This window comes from Dipteris shenzhenensis, chromosome 15 (assembly GCF_047967505.1).
Source record: "Dipteris shenzhenensis isolate YYH24624 ecotype China chromosome 15, Dip_SZ_1.0, whole genome shotgun sequence".
In the NCBI taxonomy this organism is placed as follows: Eukaryota; Viridiplantae; Streptophyta; class Polypodiopsida; order Gleicheniales; family Dipteridaceae; genus Dipteris; species Dipteris shenzhenensis.
The window spans coordinates 35,986,378-36,010,290 of record NC_141610.1 but is presented as its reverse complement, the minus strand read 5'-3'; the positions used below and the strand labels follow the sequence as shown (position 1 = coordinate 36,010,290).

The 23,913-nt window shown below is 44.5% G+C and overlaps 1 protein-coding gene across 2 annotated transcripts in view; it reads right to left on the bottom strand.

The window, feature by feature from the left end:
• The window catches only part of EMB2191 (Cytidine/deoxycytidylate deaminase family protein), a 90,117-nt gene that overhangs the window by 60,427 nt on the left and 5,777 nt on the right, over positions 1–23,913 (bottom strand). For both annotated transcript variants that reach the window (XM_087385882.1, XM_087385883.1), the window contains exons 2-4: positions 6,493–6,577; positions 6,318–6,355; positions 6,132–6,198 (exon numbers count right to left, since the gene is read on the bottom strand). In XM_087385882.1, the coding sequence (XP_087242008.1) occupies positions 6,132–6,198; positions 6,318–6,355; positions 6,493–6,555 (168 nt within the window). In that variant the 5' untranslated portion in view covers positions 6,556–6,577. The remainder of the gene's footprint in view (positions 1–6,131; positions 6,199–6,317; positions 6,356–6,492; positions 6,578–23,913) is intronic.

Here is a 23,913-nt window from a genome sequence, read left to right as displayed (position 1 = left end):
CTATTGGTTGGCCTCGTGTACCGCCTCTTTCTTGGTTCACAGGTGCCCAGGCAGTGCTACATGAGTCATTCTTTGGTTGAGTACTTTGCTGATTTTATTTTGGAGCTTTGAAAAACTTTGTGTATGCCATTTGAAAACCACTCAAAGAGAGTGCAGCTGGGGTGCAGTGTGATTGCATCTGGACAGCCAATGGAATCGCACTCCGAAAAGAGAATGCCTTTGGATTGAGCCTATGGGTTAAGTGCACTTATGTGATGGTGTTCTATGCTTGAAAGCCTTGCGAAGGCTCAGTGAATTGGGGCTGTGTGCTCAGTTGTAGAGAAGGTCTCCTAGATGCAACTTGTAATCATTTCACTTTGAAATATAAAGAAATACCGAAAGGGGTGCCACGGTGTTTGGGGCCAAGCGGGTGCACTTGTCTATGTTTGTTTGGCAGGGGCATTTTGTTCGAAAGGTCACCTCCCCATCTCTAAGCCCCCAAATGAGGAGAGCATGGGGGAGGGAGACCTAGGGCAGAAGATGCCCAGAGAAGAGAGAGAGAGGGGGCTGCCACATGGGCAGCACCTCACAAGAGAAGAAGGCTGCAACAGATGGCGCAAATTACAGTGCAGATGGCGGGGACAGCAAGCCCTAGATCTGACCTGGTAGGGCGCGATGACATCAGCAGCGTATGGCGCTGCACACGTGGCTGGAGAGAACCTGGCAGAGGGCAGAACCAGCAGGCATGGTGGAGCAGCAAATGGGGCTGACAGTGGGCAGTGGCATGCCTTATATAGGCTGGGCCCTTGCCTAGATTGGAGGGCCAAAAAGCCCTAGAAGTGTGGGCCAAAGGGCCCTAGTTTTGGAGCCCTTAAAGGGCTGGTTTTGGGGCAGACTGGTCGGCCCAAACAGACCAGCCAGTCAGCCCATTTAGGGCTGGCTGGTCGGTTACTTCAAGGGGCCCTTGGGGCCTATAAAAACAAAGGCCACAGGCCTCATTTCACATCCAGCAATGCAGCTTCCAGCAAAACAGAAAGGAGCAGCAGAGTACAACCCTTGGGGCCTACATCCAGAAGCTGAAGGAGTACCAGTGTTGCTGCAGACTCAGCTCAAGTGTGGGGCTGAGACTTTGGTTGTCTTCTAGGGCAGCAAAGAGCTGAGGTCAAAGGATGGAGAGTCCACATAAGCTCGAGGTGGAGCACGCGGGCTCGAGTCTAGAGATAGCCAGTGGATAGGAGAAGGACCTTGTGGTAAGACCAGAGGACCACACCATTGGTGGGACTCTGGATCTATCTCTCTTGTATTGTGTCCATAGTTTTGGACGGAAATATATATTTTGGTAGTTTCTCTATCTAGCCGGTTCATTGTCTATTGATGAGTCTGCACATCTATTGAATGCACATAAGTAAAGAAGTTTGTGATTCCACACCCACACTACACTGTGTGAGCTCTTGGGCATAACTATAAGTCTTCCGCTATGTGTACCCTCTATTGGGTCATTTCTAACATGGTATCAGAGCCCAAGTAGGAGGCTCACAGGTGTGGGAGCTTGGAGGCAGGGACCTTGCTGAAGGACGACCCTGATTCAAAAGCTCTTGGGAATCGACTTCCATGACTGGAGCATTGTGCCCTTGCGATAAGGAGGGTGACTCACGTTCAGTCAGGTGCGTTCAGAATTCTGGTCTACTGAAATAGAGTTTGGTCGACTTTGCTGTGTGGTATAAACAACATAGATGTCGACCTCTACAACCTCTTCAGCCCCTGCTTTCCCTTCCTCCTCCCCCAGTTTTCTCTCTTTCACTATCCCTAACTTTGGAGAGTCTGGGAAACTGGACAGGACTAATTACCCTATCTGGAAAGTGAAGATCGGGAGTCATTTAGTGGCTCGGAAGTTGTGGAAGCTGACCACGGGAGTGGAGGCGAAGCCGGAGGACATAGTGGATAGGCAAGGGAAGATATTCATGGCAGTAGATAGAGAGGAGCTCGAAGCTTGGAAAGACAGAGATGCCCATGCCCTGGCAAATATCGTAGGGACTACGGCGGACTCCGTTCTTCCACATATCTAGTTGGCCGAGACATCAGTAGAGGCGTGGGCCACCCTGAAGGATTTGGGATACCTAGAAGCTTAAAAGGGACACCTTCTATAATTTCCTTGCATTCATAAGTCATTGCTAGAGTGATGATGAGACGGACAACACCTCCCGGATTTTGCTTCTTCAGCATCAACTCTACAATCTTGATATGGAAGAAGGAGATACGGTACATAGCCATTTGACGAAGGTCAAGGTGGTGAGGGATCAGCTGGCAGCAGTTGGTCAGAAGACAGACTCATGCCATTTGGCCTTGATGGTATTGAGGAGGCTACCTTGGAGTTTCAAGAGTTTTGTTACGACTGTGACAGCAAAACAAAGAACCAAACCTTTGGTGTTTGAGGAGTTGGGTCCATTACTGCTACAGTAGGAAGCTCGAGAGAAGCTCTACAACGAGGACAAAGACGACAAGGCGATGCTGGCGAAGGATTCCGCTGGCAAAGGAAAGGGCAAGCCTAACGGTGGCAAGTCCAAGAAAGACGACTCTGACGACGAGGGGACTTCTAAGAGGAAGCAGAAGAAGAAGTGCTTCTATTGTGATACGCCAGGACATTTTGCAAAGGACTGCAGAAAGAAAAAGGCGGATCAAAAAAACAAAAAGGAGTCAGACTCAGATTCAGAGGGAGAGGCCAAAGCAAATGTGGTAATTAAAGAGTTGTTCTTGGTGACATCACCAAGTGTTACCGAGGTTAGATATGTTGATCTAGAAATCACAGTAAGGATGTCTGACATAAAGATGTGGGTCGACGAGGAGTCAGATGCCTTTGTGAAGGTGAAGGATAGCATGGAGTGCTTGGTACCTTCCAGGGGTGGCTGTCGACACTGACACGAGGGTGGATTCCATGGAGGGCCCTGGGGTCTCATGGTCAGATGGATGCTGGAGTTCAGAAGGGGATAGTACAGGATTACACAGGCTCTTGGTGGGTGCCTCATTGAGGTACAGGGTTTGCTTTCCAGGCAAACACACAAGCAGTACAACAGTCTGGTATGTATTTGATATTTTGCATTTGAGCCTTTATAGCATGCTGTGGAGAGAATCTGCTCTTCATTTGTCTCAGGATATACGAGATGGGAAGGAATTGGCCTTCTTCGAATGCAGAAGGGGAAGTATTGGTGCTTCTTCAAATCTCGGACGCAGATTGCTAGAAGGTGATGGACAAAGAGTACTGAAGCCAGAAGAGTACCTACTTGAGAACTCCCCTCAGAGCATGGTGCCTGGAAGACTCCAGGTTGTTCACTCATTATGAGGGGGACAACTAGAAGATCGTGACGGCTGGGTTGCTTGAGTTCAGAGGCGAGAACGTGACTACAGGTGGTGGTGCCAGGAGGTGCTACCATGGATGGACCTGTGTAACAGAATGGTGTGGGGAAGCGGAACCAGACCTGGTGGAGCAGGAGCCACTAGATGAAAAGCCAGGAAAAGATTTCGACATCGAAGAGTTCCAGAGGACTACGACCAGGGAGTTACTGGAGCATCGTCATCGACGTGTTGGCATTGGGCCGAGATATGTCGGTGAGAGGGGGTGTTGGAAAGGTGACCTCCCCATCTGTAAGCCCCCAGATGAGGAGAGCGTGGGGGAGGGAGACCTAGGGCAGAAGATGCCCAAAGAAGAGAGAGAGAGGGGGCTGCCACATGGGCAGCACCTCACAAGAGAAGAAGGCTGCAACAGATGGCGCGAATTACAGTGCAGATGGCAGGGACAGCAAGCCCTAGATCTGACCTGGCAGGGCGCGATGACATCAGCAGTGTACGGCGCTGCACACGTGGCTGGAGAGAACCTGACAGAGGGCAGAACCAGCAGGCCTGGTGGAGCAGCAAATGGGGCTGACAGTGGGCAGTGGCATGCCTTATATAGGCTGGGCCCTTGCCTAGATTGGAGGGCCAAAAGCCCTAGAAGTGTAGGCCAAAGGGTCCTAGTTTTGGAGCCCTTAAAGGGCTAGTTTTGGGGCAGACTGGTCGGCCCAAACAGACCAGCCAGTCGGCCCATTTAGGGCTGGCTGGTCGGTTACTTCAAGGGGCCCTTGGGGCCTATAAAAACAGAGGCCACAGGCCTCATTTCACATCCAGCAGTGCGGCTTCCAGCAGAGCAGAAAGGAGCAGCAGAGCACAACCCTTGGGGCCTACATCCAGAAGCTAAAGGAGTACCAGTGTTGCTGCAGACTTAGCTCAAGTGTGAGGCTGAGACTTTGGCTGTCTTCTAGGGCAGCAAAGAGCTGAGGTCAAAGGACGGAGAGTCCACATAAGCTCGAGGTGGAGCACGCGGGCTCGAGTCTAGAGATAGCCAGTAGATAGGAGAAGGACCTTGTGGTAAGATCAGAGGACCACACCATTGGTGGGACTCTGGATCTATCTCTCTTGTATTGTGTCCATAGTTTTGGATGGAAATATATATTTTGGTGGTTTCTCTATCTAGCCAGTTCATTGTCTATTGATGAGTCTGCACATCTATTGAATGCACATAAGTAAAGAATTTTGTGATTCCACACCCACACTACATTGTGTGAGCTCCTGGGCATTACTATGTGTGTGTACCCTCTGTTGGGTCATTTCTAACACATTCTAGCCTCCATCCCTTTTTCAGTGGTTTTGTTTGTGAACAAATGGGTAAATGCCAAATGGTGATCATGCAATGGTTAATGGTTGTGATATATGCTTTGTGAGCTGTAAATAGGTGCTGAAGTGATTAAAGGTTTAGTTCCACTGCCCTCTGAGTGATTAGAGGTCGGTTTCAGTACCCCACAGAAAGAAAAAGAAAAGGACTGCCACATGGACAGCATCATGGCTGTCATGTGGGCAGCACATCTAGAGAAGATCCAGGAGCAGATCCGTGGGGATTTGGAGCTCCTTTCACGAAAGTGGCAACCTTCCTAATCTTAGATGCTTCCGTAAACAAATCACCAAGAAATGCAGCATCAAATTGTTGAAGAAATGTGAGGGCTTTGTACCTGTCTTGTACTCCATTATATGACTCACACTTGACATGAGAACCACCATCCTTGAATTCCTTATAAACACTGATGTTGGCTGTCCAAATGGTGGCTGTACATTTGCACTTTTCCCTTCACTAGGGATAGCCATGCTCGGCTGAATAATAGGCACAGGAGCAAGTATTGTGGGTTGCATACATGGCTGCATGCCAACATTGTCATACATCACTTGCTTTCTGGGAGCAGCTGCTGGCTGAATTAGCATAGAATCAAAGATAGAATCTGAGCCAAAATACCCAGGTTGCTGCCTCGAATATGGATGTGGTGGCTGAGCTACATTTATGGACCCAAACCAAGACCTAGTACTGGCTGTTCTAGCTGCTGCATTGGCTGTACGTTTTGTACCTCAATCTCAGGAGGTTTTTTGGGAGGTTCTTCCTCCTTAGAAGTAACCTTCTGTGTCATTCTTGATAGCTATCCACTATGAGAAGCTGATGCATGAGTGTGCTCACTCTTTCCATGCTTATGCTTCTTCGATTTCTTCTTCTTGGCATTACTTCGAACTACATGAGCCAAGTTATGAGCCAACTAATTCAAAGCAGTAACCACACTTGCAAGTTGTGCATTCAACAATTGTAGCATCCTCTGAATCCCTACTAGAACTGCTAACAGTGTTGAGCTGAGGTGTAGCTTCATGTGTGGCCTGCTCAATAGGCATTTGATGTACTCCATGTGACTGTACACTAGCTTGTTCTTCGTGGCGTGCCTACCTTCTCCTTTGAGGAGTTATGGAGCTCTTTTGTTCATGAATGCTCACCACTATAGTGGCTGTACTATTCAGCTGTCAAAGAGTGCAGCAAAGGATATCTTTTCACCAAGCTACCAAGGCCACCTCTTGAGGAAGAGTGTGTGGAGTGCCTACACGTGGTGAGAGTTTACGTAAGAAAAAGGAAGGGCACTCTACATAACCATGGCTAGGTGGTTTGGAGCCCTCTTGTTTAGATGATATTGCAACTCAAAAGTTAGTATCTTAGGTTTTGCTGCCCACTCCATCACAAGAACATGCAGCCAAAATGAAGAACCACCATCAAAACATAGACCCCAGAAAATCCAGAGGATAATAAGAAGACCTACATTTCTTGTCTCATTTGTTCTGTTGCTTCCTGATGCTATCACTTCTCCATTTTCCACAAGAACACAACTGCCACGCGAACAACAGCCTACTTAGACAATGGACAGGAAGATTCCATTAGAACACACAAAGTTTAAACACAAACGGCTACCAAAAAAGGAAGAAGAAAAAGAGGGTCTGTAATATACCCAACAGGAACTTCCATCCTTAGAAAAGCATCTTTTGCCTTGCAATCGAACAGACCAAACAGACACAGTCAAACAGAATTTTGCAAATTTCGTTATATTTATTGACTCTGCACACTAGGAGGATGAGAAAGAAAGCACATTAAAAAGCCAACTCATAATAAAAAAGATATCTAACCTCGTGAAGTGCAAGTCTCATATAGTCCAATGTTGTTTCTGCCTGTTTGTGGGAACCATTCATAGTTGAGAAGCAATTATATAACCTGCCCCAAGACCATGCCACCCATTCTAAGAGTTGTGGCTAAAGTAAGACAATAAAACACATCCTCACATCACTATTGTATGTCTCTAGCAATGAGTTATATAGCTTGTTAACCTCTCACATTGTAAACCATCTGCCTTGAAGTAGTTTACGATAAAGATTCACCACTTAACAGTCTTTATAGATGAGCATGCTGTCATTTGCACTAAAGAAGATGGAGCATAACTCACCACTTAAATTTTTTTATAGATGATCACATTAGTCATGAGCATGTTGTCATGTATAGTAAAGAAGATAGAGCTTGCATCGTAGAAACTACAAGGAATGTACACAAATATCAAAGAGAAAATGTATACATAGGTGCCATCAAAAGCTGAAAGCTGAAGCTAGAACATGGTACAAAGTCTCATGCAGAGGAGAACATGAACCAAGTCCTCTTGGGGAAGAGCTAGAATATCCAAGATGAATCCAAATGAATAAGGCAAAAATACAAATCTACCCTCTCTATATACAATAACATTTGGGGATAATTATCCCTGAGCTTGGACATGACTCAAAAGCCCCAACGATTGTGCACACAGGTACACAAGAGAGGTGTGTCTTGGTGGTATGGGACTCCCAAGGCTTCTATAACTACTCTGCCCTAGATCTCCAGCATGATTGTTAACTTGGATCGGCTATATGTCGGGTGATGAGTCTCGTGTTAACACCATGAGGTAGCAAAACATCAACACATGGTGTGTCAAAATCTTTGCTCAAAAAAATATAGATAGCGACAAAATGGAAATATTACAAGTGTACATGTTTCTGAAACAGCAAGGGTGCTTCAAAACAGTGCTGAACTAGAGTGACCACTTGTCTTTATCCTTGAAGTTTCACACCTTGCGAAAGGAAGGTCGTTGGTGGGAGAGGCTAGGGGTCACAAGACAAGCAGCCTGTGCAAGCTGTTAGAATTATTTGCATATTCTAGGTAGTTGCCAATGTAATCCATAAGTGAGTTAGGGGCACTTTTCCCTCACTAGAGGTTTTTCCCCCTAACCACAATTAGTGGGTTAGTATGGTTTTGTCACTTGGACAAAACCATCTCCTCATTTGTACTCACCTTATCTTGTATATTGCATTCTACGTTTTGCTCTGCTCCCTCACTCTTGCTTCTTGCTCCCTCTTTCCAACATTTGGTATCAGAGCAGGTAGTTCCTGCATCTACTCAGAGCTTGTACATCCTCGTCTATATAGTCCGTACGACTGTACAGAAATTTGTCACCATTTCAGCCATACAGTCCATCGCTCATCTTCTGTACTGTTCCGCACAGCAAGAGTTACTCGTCCGTACAAAGTACGCTCATTGCCCGTACACCTGCGTCAACGCCGTCCGTACAGTGCCAGTAATCTGATGGTACTTTGTCGTACATTCTGTACAACAGGCACCTCAGCATTTCGTACGCCTCAACATTCCGTATAGCTCCCGCACGTGGAAGCTCACCCGTACAGTACATGCACAACCGTACTTGAGTCGTACACACCCCGTACACCTTGCAACCAGCCGTACACTCTCCGTACACCAGTGCTGTACATCTGAACGGATTTCAATGTACAGGCCGTACATACGATGTATCGTCCATACATATACCGTAATGTCAATTCAATACTTTTGCAAGTGTTCGTACATTCTGCAAGTTTTCCTTGCAGAAACTTCTTGCAGGATCACTTTGCAGACATTTTCCTTTGCATGTGATTTTGGCAGGTGCACTTTGCAAATAGCCATTGTTTGGCTTAGATTTTGGAAGCACATTGGGGCATTTTATTTGTTGCAGACATTGCATTCAAGTTGCAGAATCTGCTCCAAAAATTTGGGGCTTTTTGGTTATGCTTGCAATCTTGCTGATAATTGCAAAATTTGGGGCTTTTGGTCAATTTGCCCTCTTTCAGTTGCAATTTCTTGAAGGAATTTGGGGCTTTCGCATTTTGGATGCAATTTGGCAGTGGACAGATCATTTGGGAGCTTTGCAAGCAGTTTTGGACTCAGTTTGAGTCACATTGCAGACATTTGCCATTTTTTTACAGATTTTGGGCATTTGCAGAGCATTTTGGTGCATTCTAAGCCTTTGATAGGCTGTGACAGCAATTGTCATTTTGGGCAGAATTTTTGGCAGACTTTGGTTGTGCATCTTACATCCCAAGAAGGGATTTCACTTGTCTAGTTTGCTGCATTTTTGAGTTGTCCAGTAGATATGGCTCAAAACAATCCCAATGAGGTCTTGGAGTCCTCACATAGGAGGATAAGTTGGATGGCACCAACTACTCCTTGTGGAGTTTTATGGTTCGCAACATCTTGGTTGGCAAACATCTTTGGGATTATGTCAATGGAGATGAATCAAGGCCAGAAACTGTGGCTGCACCTGTCACTCCCACTCAAGGTGGAGGCAGGGGTAGAGGTCAAGGTGCAAGACAAGTGATAGGAGCAGCAGCTGCTACCTTGGTGGCTCCCACAGCGGAACAGAAAAGGCGGGATTCATGGGATGCACAAGCTCTTTCAATTATTTCCCTTTCTCTCAAGAGGTTTATCATTCCTCACATTCGGTCAAGAAAGACCTCAAAGGCGGGCAGCTTGGGATATTTTAAAGAGCATGTTTGCAGCAAGAAATGATGCCAGAGTCTCATTTCTGAAGAGAGAGCTATCTCATACGCACATGGATGAGGGGGATTCCATGAATGCTCACCTCACCAAACTTCAGGATTTTAGGGAACAGTTGCTGAATATAGATCAGTATAGAAGACCATGTCTCTGTCAGTGTATGTCTCCGAGAAACCACCCGGATCAAACCAGAGTGTGCCATTGCAATTCCACACTGCGATTCTCAATCCACTTTGTGTCCCCTTGGCCCGACACCATCATAATTCACCTCTTCTTTCTCTTCCTTTTCTTCCTTCTCCCCCCGGTCCTGATCTCCTCTCTCTCGGATGATCACCCTACCATCTCTGTATGCAGCCCATTTCCCTGCTTCTCTCGCTGCCATGACGTGTACCATACCTTCCCTCCGGTGTTCTTGATGTAGGAGGGTGAGGTCATCGTCCAGGTAGATCCGGGTTCCTTTCAAGGTCACCCTCGTGCTCATGAGGGTCTTCCTATCCATGGCTGTTCGGAGCCTCATCACAAGTGGCCTCGTGGGTGCATTGGGCTTGCCAACTCTCCAAGCTGTCTCAAATGCCACGTTCACACCCATTTTGGTAAACAAAGCATTTGCATCTGCCATAGGAGTATCTCCTACTGTGAGACCTCGGACTAAGACATCTAGGGCTTTACTGTTTCTCCTTTTATCCTTCTCTAGAGCATCTGAAATGAACTCTTTCTTGGGGACAGCAGTACCTTTCTTGACCACATCGCTCCATTCCAAGATTGCAGCCTCTCCTTTCTTGATTTTTTGGGTGAATTCAGCATGTTTACCCTTCATAGTGTCTTGCAAGAATGCCAAGTCTTTTCTGAGTTTTTCATTCTCAAATTTCAGTTCATCTATGATCTTGCATCCTTCTTCTGAAGTTCCCTTTGCCCCCTTGAGCTGCTTCATTTGTTCCCTAATGATGTTCAGCTCCTTGTGTAGGGATGGTTGAAGCTCCCCTTCATCTCCGTGTGTATTTGCCTTCAATTTTACATTCTCGTCTTAGAGACTAATCACCTGAGCTTCCAAGCTCTCTATCTTGGATGTAAGAAGATTGTTTTTCACGTCCATATCTCGCATCATATCCATCTACATTTTCCCAATTCATTTTGCCCATTTTGCATGCATTTCTTCTTGCCATCCCTTCACGTCGTCATTCATTTGAGCACGTATGTTTGAAAACTCATCCTTCTTGTATTCTTCCAATTTCTTTTGTAAGCATTCAATTTCAGCATCTTGTAGCTTCCATACCTCTTTGATAGTGGATAGACATGTTTTGACATTCCCATCCTCTACTTTCTGCCCTTTGGTCCAAATTATATTGTATTTCATGTCTTTGTCCCCTTTGGTTTTCTGATCGGGTGAGCTTTCCATGGCCTCTTTTTTTCTCTGATTTTACTGATTTTTCTGCTCTTTTTTTGCAGGCCCTTCTTGGTTGGACTGCCCACCACCTAAGGGCTGCCGATTGCAACCCTTGAGCTGCCAAGAACACCGCAGCAAATCATGAGAGGGGGGCTGAACGCCATGGCGCAAGTACAGCAGCTCATGATGAGCTCATGGCCCTGGAATCGCGAACAGCCCGGGGACTTTGAGGCTTTATTTGCAGATCACGGGGGACATTTGCAGAGCCAAAGAGTAAGGGCATTTGTCACTACTGCAAGAAGCCGGGTCACTACATTGGTGAATGCAAGAAGCGAATAGCAAAGGAGAAGAAAAAGGATTCGGGTTTGGCTGTCTCAGATGCATCAGCTCCTAATGCACATGAAGGAGGGGATGTTACAGCCAACTTTGTGGAAGAGGATTATGCCTTTTTGTCGTGCACTTCAGATTTTCCAGTGGCTGGTCCAGATACTACAGCCACTCTTGACGATGACTTGCATGCTTTCCTGACTTGTAGCTATGACCCTTCGAAGGATGCATGCTCTTTCAGTGTCAATGAGACACTAAACACTTGGTATTTTGATAGTGGTGATTCCAAGCACATCACTTCAAGGAAGAGTCTTTTTGCATCTCTGCATGCACTACCCGCTAAAAAGAAGGTGGCATGTGCAAACAATTCTTCTTATTCAGTGTGTGGAGTGGGTGACATAATACTTACCTCCACGGATAGCACAGATTTCAGAATTACTGATGTTCTTTATATGCCAAGTATAAAGAAGAATTTACTTTCAGTGTCCTCTCTCAATCGAGGATTTCAGGTCATATTTCATGATGCTAAGTGTGCAGACCGAGACAAAGAGAATGATTATGCTTTGATGTTGCCTGGCACGTTGTATCGGGGTCTTTTTCAGCTTGATATTTATGAGAAAAGATCCGATCTTGCACTTGCAGTGAGCACTCCCACTGCTGCGATGCAAAATGCACAGTTATGGCATGCCAGATATGGGCACATGGGCTATGGCAGCTTGATGATACTTCAAAAGCATGCTATGGTTGATGCATTGCCTCCTTTGGAGTCACCTCCTCCTCATGCTTGTGAGGGATGCATCCTTGGTAAGATGCATAGGTTCCCTTTAAAAAGGATGGTGCAGTACGAGCTACTCGCAAATTACAGCTCATACACAGTGATGTCTGCGGTCCCACGAGGACAACTGCTTTTGGTGGTTATCTGTATTATGTTACATTTATAGATGACTACACAAATTATACTTGGGTCTATGGCTTGAAGAAAAAATCAGATGTGTTTATACATTTCAAACACTTTGTGGCCATGGTTGAAAATGAGACAGGACTCAAGGTGCAGACAATTCGCATTGATAGAGGGGGTGATACGTGAAATTCTGTCCCTGCCTAAACTTTTACTCAATCACGGGCATAGGCACAAGGATTATCCTCCCAACCAACCTCGGTGGTAGTAAGCTCTCTATATCTTTCGCTACGTGAAGGCTCCTGCTTACAAATTCCACCAAGCCCCAAAATTCCCTAGATGGATCTAGTATGCCACATGTCTTCATTCTAGGGTCCCTCCTAAATGCATCATTTACCCCTCTCTTGGGATATCATTAAAACCATTTGTCCCTTGGCACATTTCATGCATTTAGGCCCCTTAGCCTTAGATCCACCTAGTCTAGTGCCATGTTACCCTCACCAAGGACCTTGACCTTGATTCCTTTTTGATCATTTACATGAAGCCCAAACAAATATAATACAAACATTGATCCTTTAAAGGAAAATGTCGACTGACCCTTCCGAGGTCATGTTACCTCAACTTGAGCGTAACATTCCTTCCCTCTTCAGGCATCAGCATCCTCGATGATAAAGTCTGGGAACACTCTTCGTAACTGGTATATGGATTCCCAGGTAGCTTTGATAGAGGTAAACCATGCCATGCAACCAACACCGTGGGTATCTTCCGATTGCGTACTTGCATTGTTCCTTGGTCCAGGATTCCTATTGGTTTGCGTCTTGCATTATACTTTATCTCCTAAAACAAAACAACACCCTCGATTAGTGAGTCACCTGTATGCAAAAATTTCTTTAAACGAGAAACATGAAACACTGGATGCATCTTACAACCCTGTGGCAATTCTAATTTATAGGCTACCTTGCCTATTCTTTTTAGAATTAACCATGGCCCACAATATCGAGGTGATAACTTAGCACACTCTCCTGCAGTCAAAGACTTAGAGTGTGAAGGAACTCTGAGAAAAACTTTTTCCCCTTCCTTAAATTCTCTAACGGATCTGTTTTCATCCGCATATTAGCTCTCGCAAGTGCTAGCATCTCCCCCATCTGAGCCACAAAGTTTGCGGCACTAGGCACTTTCTGAGGTACTCCAACTATAGTTGGATTCGTTGGTCTATAACCATAGTTCAGCTCAAACGGACTGAACCCTGGAGAGGAATGTTTTCTATCATTGTAGGGAAATTCTAACAATGGCAACCACTTGTCCCATGTATGTTGCCTCAATGACATATATGCTCTAAGCATATCCTCTAAAATTTGGTTGATTCTTTCTGTTTGACCATCCATTTCAGGATGATCCCCACTACTCATTCCCAACTCATTCCTTAGTGTCTCAAACACCGCAGTCCAAAAATGACAAGTAAATTTGACATCCTTGTCTGACACTATGGATTTGGGTAATCCATGCAAACGAAATCTATGTCTAATAAACAAATCCGCCACTTGCGGGGCACTAACAAACTCTCTAGTTGGAATGAAGTGAGCCATCTTGGTAAGACGATCAACCACCACAAGGATAGAATCATATCCACCTTGTGTCATAGGCAACTCAGTCCTCAGTCCTTAGTGTCTCAAACACCGCAGTCCAAAAATAACCGGTAAATTTGACATCCCTGTCTGACACTATGGATTTGGGTAATCCATGCAAACGAAATATATGTCTAATAAACAAATCCGCCACTTGCGGGGCACTAACAGACTCTCTAGTTGGAATGAAGTGAGCCACCTTGGTAAGACGATCAACCACCACAAGGATAGAATCATATCCACCTTATGTCGTAGGCAGACCTACAATAAAGTCCATGGAAATGCTCTCCCACCTACCTAGTGGTATTTCTAAGGGTTGTAAAAGTCCGGGTGGCTTCACCCGCTCTGCCTTACTTACCTGACACGAAAAACAGCGCGTCACATATTCATGAATATGCTTTTTCATCTTTGGCCAAAAGAAATCTCGCTTCACAAGATCATATGTCTTCTCGACTCCTGGATGTCCCGCACATGGGCTATCATGGCATTGTTGAATGACTCTCTGCTTGAGATCATTCTGATTAGGTGCTACTACCTTGCCATTTCTTTTCAGCATACCATCTCTTATGGTATATCTTGCATAAGTTTGGCCTTTTCTGGATGCCAGGTCATCCTTTTCCTCGGGTTTGAATACATGAGTCTTAGGCCAAAGGCTCTGGATGAACTCGTCCACCTTTTGAGTTTCTCTAATCTCGGTCATTAGAGCACTCTCTAATACCGTGAAACTCATATTATGCATAATGCGTGACAATGCATCAACAACTTTATTATCCTTCCCTCTTCGGTACCGAATCGTCAAATTAAACTCCTGCATGAGTTCTGCCCACCTAGCTTGGCGGCCTCTCAGGTCAGGTTGTTTACAAAAATGTTTCAGAGTATCATGATCAACATCAATATAAAACTCTGACCCATACAAATAATGTCTCCATGTTTTCAGAGCATGGACAACAGCATACAACTCTAATTCAAGAGTTGGCCAATTTCGTTAAGAGGGAGAAAGCTTCTTGCTTTCAAAGGCTACTGGCCTTCCCTCTTGGAGGAGAACTGCTCCTACAGTAATGCCACTTGCATCGGTTTCAAGGAAAAACGGTTTCTGGGGATCAACTATTTTTAACACCAGTCCTGAAACCACAGCTTAATTTATGGTGTTAAAACTTCATGTTGATTCTGTCCCCATAAAAAAGGTGCTTTATCTGAGGTCAGATCAGTCAATGGCGATACTATTTCGGAATATTCTTTGATATGCCTTCGATAAAATTGGACAAATCCCAAGAATGATCGCAAAGCAGTCAAGCTCTGAGGGATTGGCCAAGTCAATATCGTAGCCACTTTCTTTGGATCCATTTCTACCCCCTCAAGAGTAACTATGAATCCTAAATATTCAAGTCTTACCATACACAGTATATTTTTCTTTTTATTTACATAAAGACTGGCTTGCCTCAAAGTACAAAACACTATCTTTAAGTGTTCGTAATGCTCAGCAATACTTTTGCTGAATATAAGAATATCGTCAATAAAGTGTACTACAAACTTTCCGATGTACGGACGTAGTAAATCGTTCATAAGCATGACGAATGTAGCTGGAGCATTGGTAAGTCTAAAGGACATTACCAAAACTCATAAAGTCCAAACCTGTTTCTAAAAGCGGTTTTATGCACATCCTCGGCTCTAATACGGATCTGATGGTAGCCACATTTAAGATCTATCTTACTGAAATTACGGCCCCATGTAACGCATGTAGCAAATCATCGATCCGAGCCATCGGATACATGTGCTTAATAGTGATATTATTCAATGCTCTGTAATCTATACAGAGGCGAAAAGTATCATCTTTCTTCTTCTTTAATATCACTAGCAAAGCAAAATGTGAGAAACTGGGTTGAATCTGTCCCAGCTTGAGATATTCTTCCAGTTATCTTCGTACCTCCGCTTCTTCGATAAAACTCAACCTATAGGGAGGTCTATTTACAGGTTCTGCCCCCGGGATTAGTTCAATCTTATGCTGAACATTCCGCTCTGGAGGTAACCCTCTGGAGGTAACCCATAACGTAACTCATCCCTAAAACAATCAGAGAACTCCTCTGCTATTTGATCGGCCAGCTTGGCCATCTCTCCATTTTGAGCAACATCAGTGCTAGCCGAAGAATCATCAATCGGCTCTACAGATGCTGTACAAAGAAACAAAAACTTTTCTTGAGCTATTTGAATTTCCATTACGGAAACCAACGGTCCTTGAGGTATATCTTTTTCACCTCGTAAGACATACAACACATCATTCATCTTGAATTGATAAATGTGCTTTTTCCAATCTATGGCTGGATTGTTCCTAGGATGCCAAGCCTTACCCAGGGCTATGTCTGCATGAGCAAGCTTTGTCATTTCAAAATCAAGCTTCTTAGTATAGTCCTGAATTCGAAGCTCCAAGTGGGTAACCCTTTGGTCCCATACTTCAGTTGAACTTCCTGTTGGTAAACTGAAAGGAAAGCATGGAGTGAACACAAACTGAGAATTCTTGCTTATGGAATGAAAAAAGGTGAGGTCCTTATGTAGGCACCTCTTACATGATCACTGACATCATTGATGACCTCTGAGCTCCACAATCATCTCCTCAATCAGCTCCTAGATTCTCTCAATCATCCTATGTGGCTTCTACCACCACCTAACAGTGCTTATGGGCAACTAAATGTGCCTCTAGCACACACACATAGAAACCAAGGTGTGCCTGGGGCATACACCTTGAGATATCCCAACATACCCCCCCTCAAGGGAATGCCTCAGGCTATGTCAAGGATACAGCTAGCACAAGGTGTCACATGCCATCTCATGGTGGTCATGGATCTATCAATGGCTAGGATCTCAAGCTAGCAAGGATTCCCATGGGTGTAAGGTAAACAAAAGGGATACAAAAAAGACCTTCCAATGGTTATCTCCCCTGCATGTACATGCACAAAATGTCTGCAGGACGTACCATGGAGCAAAACACATACACATGGCCTACATCATATGGTGACCACAGGTGTTTACAAAACACACAATAGTTTATTTCATTCATTTTGGAGGGCTATCTAGGCTGAGTACCTTGACTCAACATAAAAAAGAGAAATCTGAAGCATATATGGTTAAAAAGCATAATCTTCAAAGGATGCCTCATCTTGTGGAGGCACATCAACTGAAAGTAGATTGGCAGTTTCTGACTTTGAAGTTGCTTCCTTTTTTGCTCTACAAAACTTTTCATGATGATTGTTTTTGCCACAGTGTTTGCATGGATTGATCTTGAAGCAGTCTTTTGAGAGGTGATTAGTCTTCCCACAATGATTGCAAGGTGAAAACTTACCCTTCTGGATTTTTATGGCATAGGCTGTGTCATTGCCTTTCCGGAGTTCCATGTGCCTTTCTTCTTCTTGAAGAGCAGAGATAAGACCTTCAAGATTAGGATTAGGAAGATTTTTCAAAGTGGTAACAACATGATCATAATCTTCAGCCATACTCTTGAGCAACACTGCCATAGCATCATCTGTAGTGATAGGAGAGTTGATAGAAGCAAGTTGAGTCAGGAGACTCCGCATGTAATTGACATGGGCAGCCAAAGGAGTGCCACTAACCATCTTCAATTCAAAGAAAGCAATCTTAAGTGACAATTTTGAGATGTGAGAGCTAGCACCAAAAATAATGTCAAGCTTCTGCCAAGCTTCTGAAGGAGACTCTAAGTTAGAGATGTGATGAATATAGTCATCTCCTAAGGCAAGAGCAATGATGCCATAGGCTTTCTCCTCTCCAGCAGGATCTCTTGCCGGGTGTGTCGGAGCTGAGGATTCTCCAGCATTGGAGGCTGTTGAAGAAGAAGTTGAAGCCGGTTTGACAAGCCCCCAGAGGTTTTCCCTCATTAATGCAAACTTGACCTTCATCTGCCATGTGTGGAAACCCTTACCATTAAACTTATCCATATTCAAGATGGTAGCCATGAGAGGGTCTAACCCAGAATGGGCAGTGTCTACTCTCTTACAAGGCAAGAAAGAGTTGAAGAGCTTCAAAAAACAAGCATTTAGAGTAGCAAAGGCTTGCAACCAAAATCCATACTACAAATCAATGATGTTTTCACTTGCATGCTTCATAGAGGTGACTAAATGAAAGTATTCCAAGCAAATCTAGGTATAGCAACTTAAAAGAAAGTTGTAGCCACAGTTGTACTGATGCTTTTCAAAACTTTAAAACCTCAAAAATGCTAAAGTAGCATCTAATGTAGCATCACACTCACAACCTTGTCAAAACTGTCCAAAACAGAGGCTTGAACTTGGAGGGCTTGTATCTCACTCTTCAAAGCAAAGAAAAGAGGGCTTTCTGAAGCAAAAGAAAGCTCATATACCAGAGAAGATCCAGCACAGAGATTGGGCGAAATGGCGCGCTGTTTTGCCCAGGGGAGTTGCTGCAGGCTGAACCTGAGTTTTGACGATTTCTCCTTCGTTACTGAACCAAATGAGCTGAAAAATGACTCAAAATGTTCGCCTTGAGGTCACCCATCTACTCCTAAGAGGGCTCGAGCGATGGCGCAGCAGGCAGGAAGTATTTTGCAACAAAAGAATGACGAAAAAATGCGCTGTTTGGAGAATGGCAGCCAGCAGAGACGTTTTTTTTTCAATTGCTTGCAGGTGGAGGTTCGCCCAAACGAGGGGTATCTCCAGCAGGAAGGGCTTGGAGAATGGCGGAGAATTGAGGGAGAACAAGCTTTAGCAAGATTTGGGAAGAAAGAGAAGAAATGGTGAAGATGCGGAAGAAGAAGATGGAGAAGAAGAAGATGATGTGGCACAAGTGGGCTCAAGGAGGATCAAAGTGCTCTGATACCATGTTGGTAAACTGAAAGGAAAGCATAGAGTGAACACAAACTGAGAATTCTTGCTTATGGAATGAAGAAAGGTGAGGTCCTTATGTAGGCACCTCTGATATGATCACTGACATCACTGATGACCTCTGAGCTCCACAATCATCTCCTCAATCAGCTCCTAGATTCTCTCAATCATCCTACGTGGCTTCTACCACCACCTAACAGTGCTTATGGGCACCTAACTGTGCCTCTAGCACACACACATAGAAACCAAGGTGTGCCTGGGGCATACACCTTGAGATATCCCAACACTTCCATCTGCCATTCTGACTGTATATGCATAGTCAGATGGGCTAGTCTTTAGTTTCAGCCTCTTTACAAGCTTGGAGTTAATTACATTGTGCGTTGACGCTGAGTCAAACAACACAATGATATCATGATTAGCTACTTGCCCTTTCATCTTAATTAACTTTGTATCATTAAAGGCTGTATATCCCGTTGCTGCGGGCTTTGACAGGACATTATCAGGTGGACTAGTTACTAGCTTAGCAACGGACACACATAACAAAACAGGTACTGACCTTTGAGAAGATCTCGCTAGCTGAATCTGCATCTGTTCTACTTTGGGACTTCCCTCCATTTCCAAGTCGCATTCTGAGATCACTATCTCAGCCATCCGACGATCTTTGTTTCGTGGACAATCTTTCCATTGATGAGGCTGAAGGCATCCAAAACACAAGCCTTCTCTCCTCGCTTTTTCCCTTTGCTCTGGGTTCAAAGAAGACTTCGACCAAGCCCACATTGCCATTGGTGTTACTTTTCTTTTCATCCCAATGGTGGTACTTGATTTAGGAGTCTCTACTCGTTTCGCCTGCTTGGCTTGACCACTAGGCTGTGAGGCACTCCCTTTGCTAATCCACTTCTTCTTAAACCCAGTTTTCTTCGGGTACTCATACCGAGTCCCAACTTGCACAAACCCACTTGGTCTGTTCCCTTTTGCATCCTCATAGTTCAGGGCTATGGCAATTGCTTCATCAAGCGTGGTCGCATACTTAGCCCGAACTTCCATCTTGATCCGATCATTCAATCCAAAGATAAAATCTTTTACCTGGATTGATTGAGGTAGAGGTTCATAAATTTTCATTACACTTGCTCTGAACTTATCAGTGTATTCTGCCACTGATAAATTTCTTTGACGAAGATTTTGACACGGATACCAAGCTCGGGATGCTTCGTCAGAAGGTAAGAAGTGTTTTCTAAAGTAGTGGATGCCAATCCATCTTTCTGCTGTTTTATCCACCACCTATCCGCTGCCTCATTAAACATATGGGTGGCCTCGCGGATTTTTTCATATCATTCCTGATTTCACAAATGGTGAAGGCCTCGTCCCATTTGTGTAACCAGGTCTCTATGATATCGGAACTACGGTCAGACATCCGACCAGAATACTTTTCTCGCCTATAATTGGCAATATTAGGCACCTTAGCCCTCCTAAGCTCAACCGTATGAACACTGGTTCCAGGCTCCATTAGAGATTTACCTTTCTCTTCTCGAGATGGTCTAGCAGATATACTATGAACCATTTTCCTGAGCTCGGATTGCCCTACATTTGCTTGTAACTGTTGCGCTAAAATCTGCTGCAATTCTACCAAAAAGTGTATGGCGCGACACCTGCGGGCTGGACTCCAGACTCTACGAGATCCACCCTAGAAGCTTCTTCTTCTACTTCCATTTTGGTCGATGGGTGTGTTTTTTTTTTTTTTTAATAAATAAAACACCGCTTGAAACTGTATTTACAAATCGAAAGTCCAACTTCCAAATTTACAGCTAACCAAGCATATATCACACTGTAACCAAACCCACTTTTCCCTATGCTAGGGAAACTCCTGCAATCTGAATTAACTTAAACACGGAGGCAAATAAACTTAGAAGGCATAGAAAACTCTCTGGTCATTCATGTAGCATAGAGAGATCAAGTTGTTCCTGTATTTGAACCAGATGAATATTCCTGCTGTGGCTCAGCTACACCCTCGTTGGAGACCCAAAACACCCCAGCTCTCACTTCAACAGTTATCGTCTGTTATCTACATAGTACGCGTTGATAACCGAAATCTCCAAATAACAAAATGTCACAAGCAAGTCTTGTGACCACACAGTAGCTCTCTGCAGGTAGTCGTAACTCCAGTAACCTCACCTTCAAATGAAGAGAGCCCTACGCATGAAGGCAGCAGCCAGCTCAATTCAAAAATATGCAGCTTTTCCACATCTAGTGCATATCAGCAGTCACGACTGAATTTACGCATGGTAGAATGCGTCATCTTTCTCATTCCAAAGTGATCAATTCGATGACGAAGAAGACTGATCTACGAATTGACGAAGAAGACTGATCTACGTGACTATTTTACTCACGGACTTCGCACCGCAATCGACCCACGATATGAGCGCCAGCCAATCATATAATGTTCCGTCCCAGTCTTCAGCACTAACCAAATTCCTCACGTGATGCCAAAGAGCCCTGAAGGTACCAAGTTGTACACCTGTGACGTCTGCTAACAAACGACCTTGTGAGCAATACAATGGGCAACTCCAACTATCGGCTTGAGCAGATACCCCAACAACTGCTCTTCAGCGACAAGCCCAAAGACGACGACCAGCAACTCTCCAACGACTAAGCAACATTCCAACCACGGGCTTTGCAAATGACGACCCTAAGCAACGTGCACAACCTCCAGTCAAGCACCTAAGGCTTCCCACCAAAGTCTTTCCAACGAGCTCAGCCAATCGCCTCTACACGCCGCTCTTCAGCAACTTCTGCAACGATGCACCACAGCACATGGCCATAGCTCTTTCAGCTAGTCACGCTCCAACTCTCGTGATCCACCTGCACGCTCTGATACCAAATGATATGTGAAATTCTGTCCCCACCTAAACTTTTACTCAATCACGGGCATAGGCACAAGGATTATCCTCCCAACCAACCTCGGTGGTGCTCTCTATATCTTTCGCTACGTGAAGGCTCCTGCTTACAAATTCCACCAAGCCCCAAAATTCCCTAGATGGATCTAGTATGCCACATGTCTTCATTCTAAATGCATCATTTACCCCTCTCTTGGGATATCATTGAAACCATTTGCCCCTTGGTACATTTCATGCATTTAGGCCCCTTAGCCTTAGATCCACCTAGTCTAGTGCCATGTTACCCTCACCAAGGACCGTGACCTTGATTCCTTTTTTATCATTTACATGAAGCCCAAACAAATATAATACAAACATTGATCCTTTAAAGGAAAATGTCGACTGACCCTTCCGAGGTCATGTTACCTTAACTTGAGCGTAACAGAGGGGAGTATATGTCTCATGAATTTGAGGCATTTTTGAAGGAGAGACGTATCACACATCAGCTTACAGTGAGGCTTACCGCTCAGCAAAATGGCAAAGCTGAGCAGAAAAATCGCACTCTCATGGAGATGGATAGATGCATGCTTACTAGCAAGAAGTTGCCTCACAGATTTTGGCTCGAAGGCCTCATGTGTGCCAATTATGTTTTGAATCGGGCTCCCACTAAGGCTTTGAAGACAATCACTCCCTATGAGGCAACCTTGGCATGGGAGAAAGCCTTCAATGGATCACTTTAGAGTTTTTGGTTGTATTGCATATGCCCACGTGCCTGTGGAGTTTCGACATAAGTTGTCAAATAACGCACTTAAGTGTATCTTTATTGGGTATAGTGCACAAAGCAAAGGCTATCGTCTTTACAATCCTGCCACACGCAAGATTTTTGTGAGTAGAGATGTTATTTTTTCAGAGAATTCAGCACATACACATGCTGAGTTCACTATTCCAGCTTCTTCAGATGATGTTTTTGAGGGAATGCTTCCTATAGCTTTTGGTTCCCCAACTGAGGCTCATGCTGAAAATCAGAATTTACAGCAACCTCCTCCTGGTCCACATGCCCCGATTCAGCCACATGCTGATTTTGTTCCTCCACAGGCAGTGGATGATGTTGTCACGCAAGAGATTCAAGAGATATATGCAGCCAAAACAGTTCCGAATTGGTTGCTACAGACTCTCACGGAGAGTAGACTTGAGGCACCTTTGCCTAGCAGGACTCGTAGTGCAGTAAGGCACGCAAGGGGGACTCTCTCTATTGGGACACCTTATGCAGGCACTCTTCTTGATGAAGAAGAACCTGACACTTTTGAAGAAGCCAAGGATAATGTGCATTGGATGAATGCCATGCACATTGAATTGCAGTCCATTGAGAAAAATCAAACTTGGGATGTTGTGGATTTGCCACTAGGGAAACATGCCATTGGTACCAAATGGGTTTTCAAAGTGAAAAGGAAGCCAGATGGGTCCATTGAAAGGTACAAGGCACGGCTGGTTGCCAAAGGCTATGCTCAGAAAAAGGGCATAGATTATGAGGAGACTTTTGCTCCTCCATCCCGAATGACCACCATCAAGTCAGTTATTGCCATGGCTGCAAATTTTGTTTGGAATGTCCATCAGTTGGACATAAAAACAGCTTTCCTTAATGGGGACTTGCAGGAAGAGGTTTATGTCAAACAACCTCCTCGCTTTGAACTTTCGAGCAATGCACTTCAAGTTTGCAAGCTGAATAAAGCTTTATATGGGCTGAAACAAGCCCACGTGCATGGTATGCCAAGATTGATGCTTGCCTGGCAAGTAAGGGGTTACACATAGTCTTGCAATAAGTCGTTCTTTCTATGTGTTTCACATAGATGCATACTTGGTGGTAACCAGTGCGCAAATCAATCTTTGTGAAATACTTCGCTCCTACCAATCTGTCAATCAGATCATTTGAGTGGGGAAGAGGGTATCTATTCTTAATTGTCACTTTATTCAACCATTTGTAATCTATGCACATTCTCCATGAACCTTCCTTTTCTTTCTCAAAAGGAGACATGTACCCCAAGGTGATTTACTCAAGTGTATGTATATAACCCATGTTCAAGTAATCCTGAAGTTGTCTTGCTAACTTGTCCTCCTCAAACTGGCTCATCCTAATTCTTCAAAAGCTATCCACCTAGGGGATTTGAGATGCCATCCACCTCGGATGGAGCCACGTGGACACGGATGGAAGTAAGAGACTGGAGTCAATAATGCCTAAGAGGAGTTGAAAGAAAAATGGACCACCATAACAACAAGCAAAACCACAGCCTGTGGACTGGTCTCACAAAGCCAACTTTCTCTCACACTAATAGGTTGAGCTCCAAGGATGAAGTCAATGTGATGATCTACTGCCCTTTCCGGAGGTAACCCCTCTGGCAGTTGGTCTGGGAATACGTCCGAAAATTCATTCAACAACTTCTTTAATTCTTGGTGTTCATACACACTTCAATCATTTGTGTTTGAACAACATATGAAGAAAGCGGAATCGAAACACACTAATACACATCATAAGAAGAAGTTTTTAATATATTCCGAAGTTGCATCGCAGATACAAATAGCATCACCATGAATACATATATGCGTGCTTTTGTCCAGAAAAGAAAGAGTATGATCCTTCCACCCTATGTGAACATTGTGGGTTTTTAAACCATTCAATTCCTAACAACAAGTCTACATGGTCTAGGTGCCTCACATAGCACGTCAAAATGCCCGTGTATTCTTAAATCTGGAGTGGAA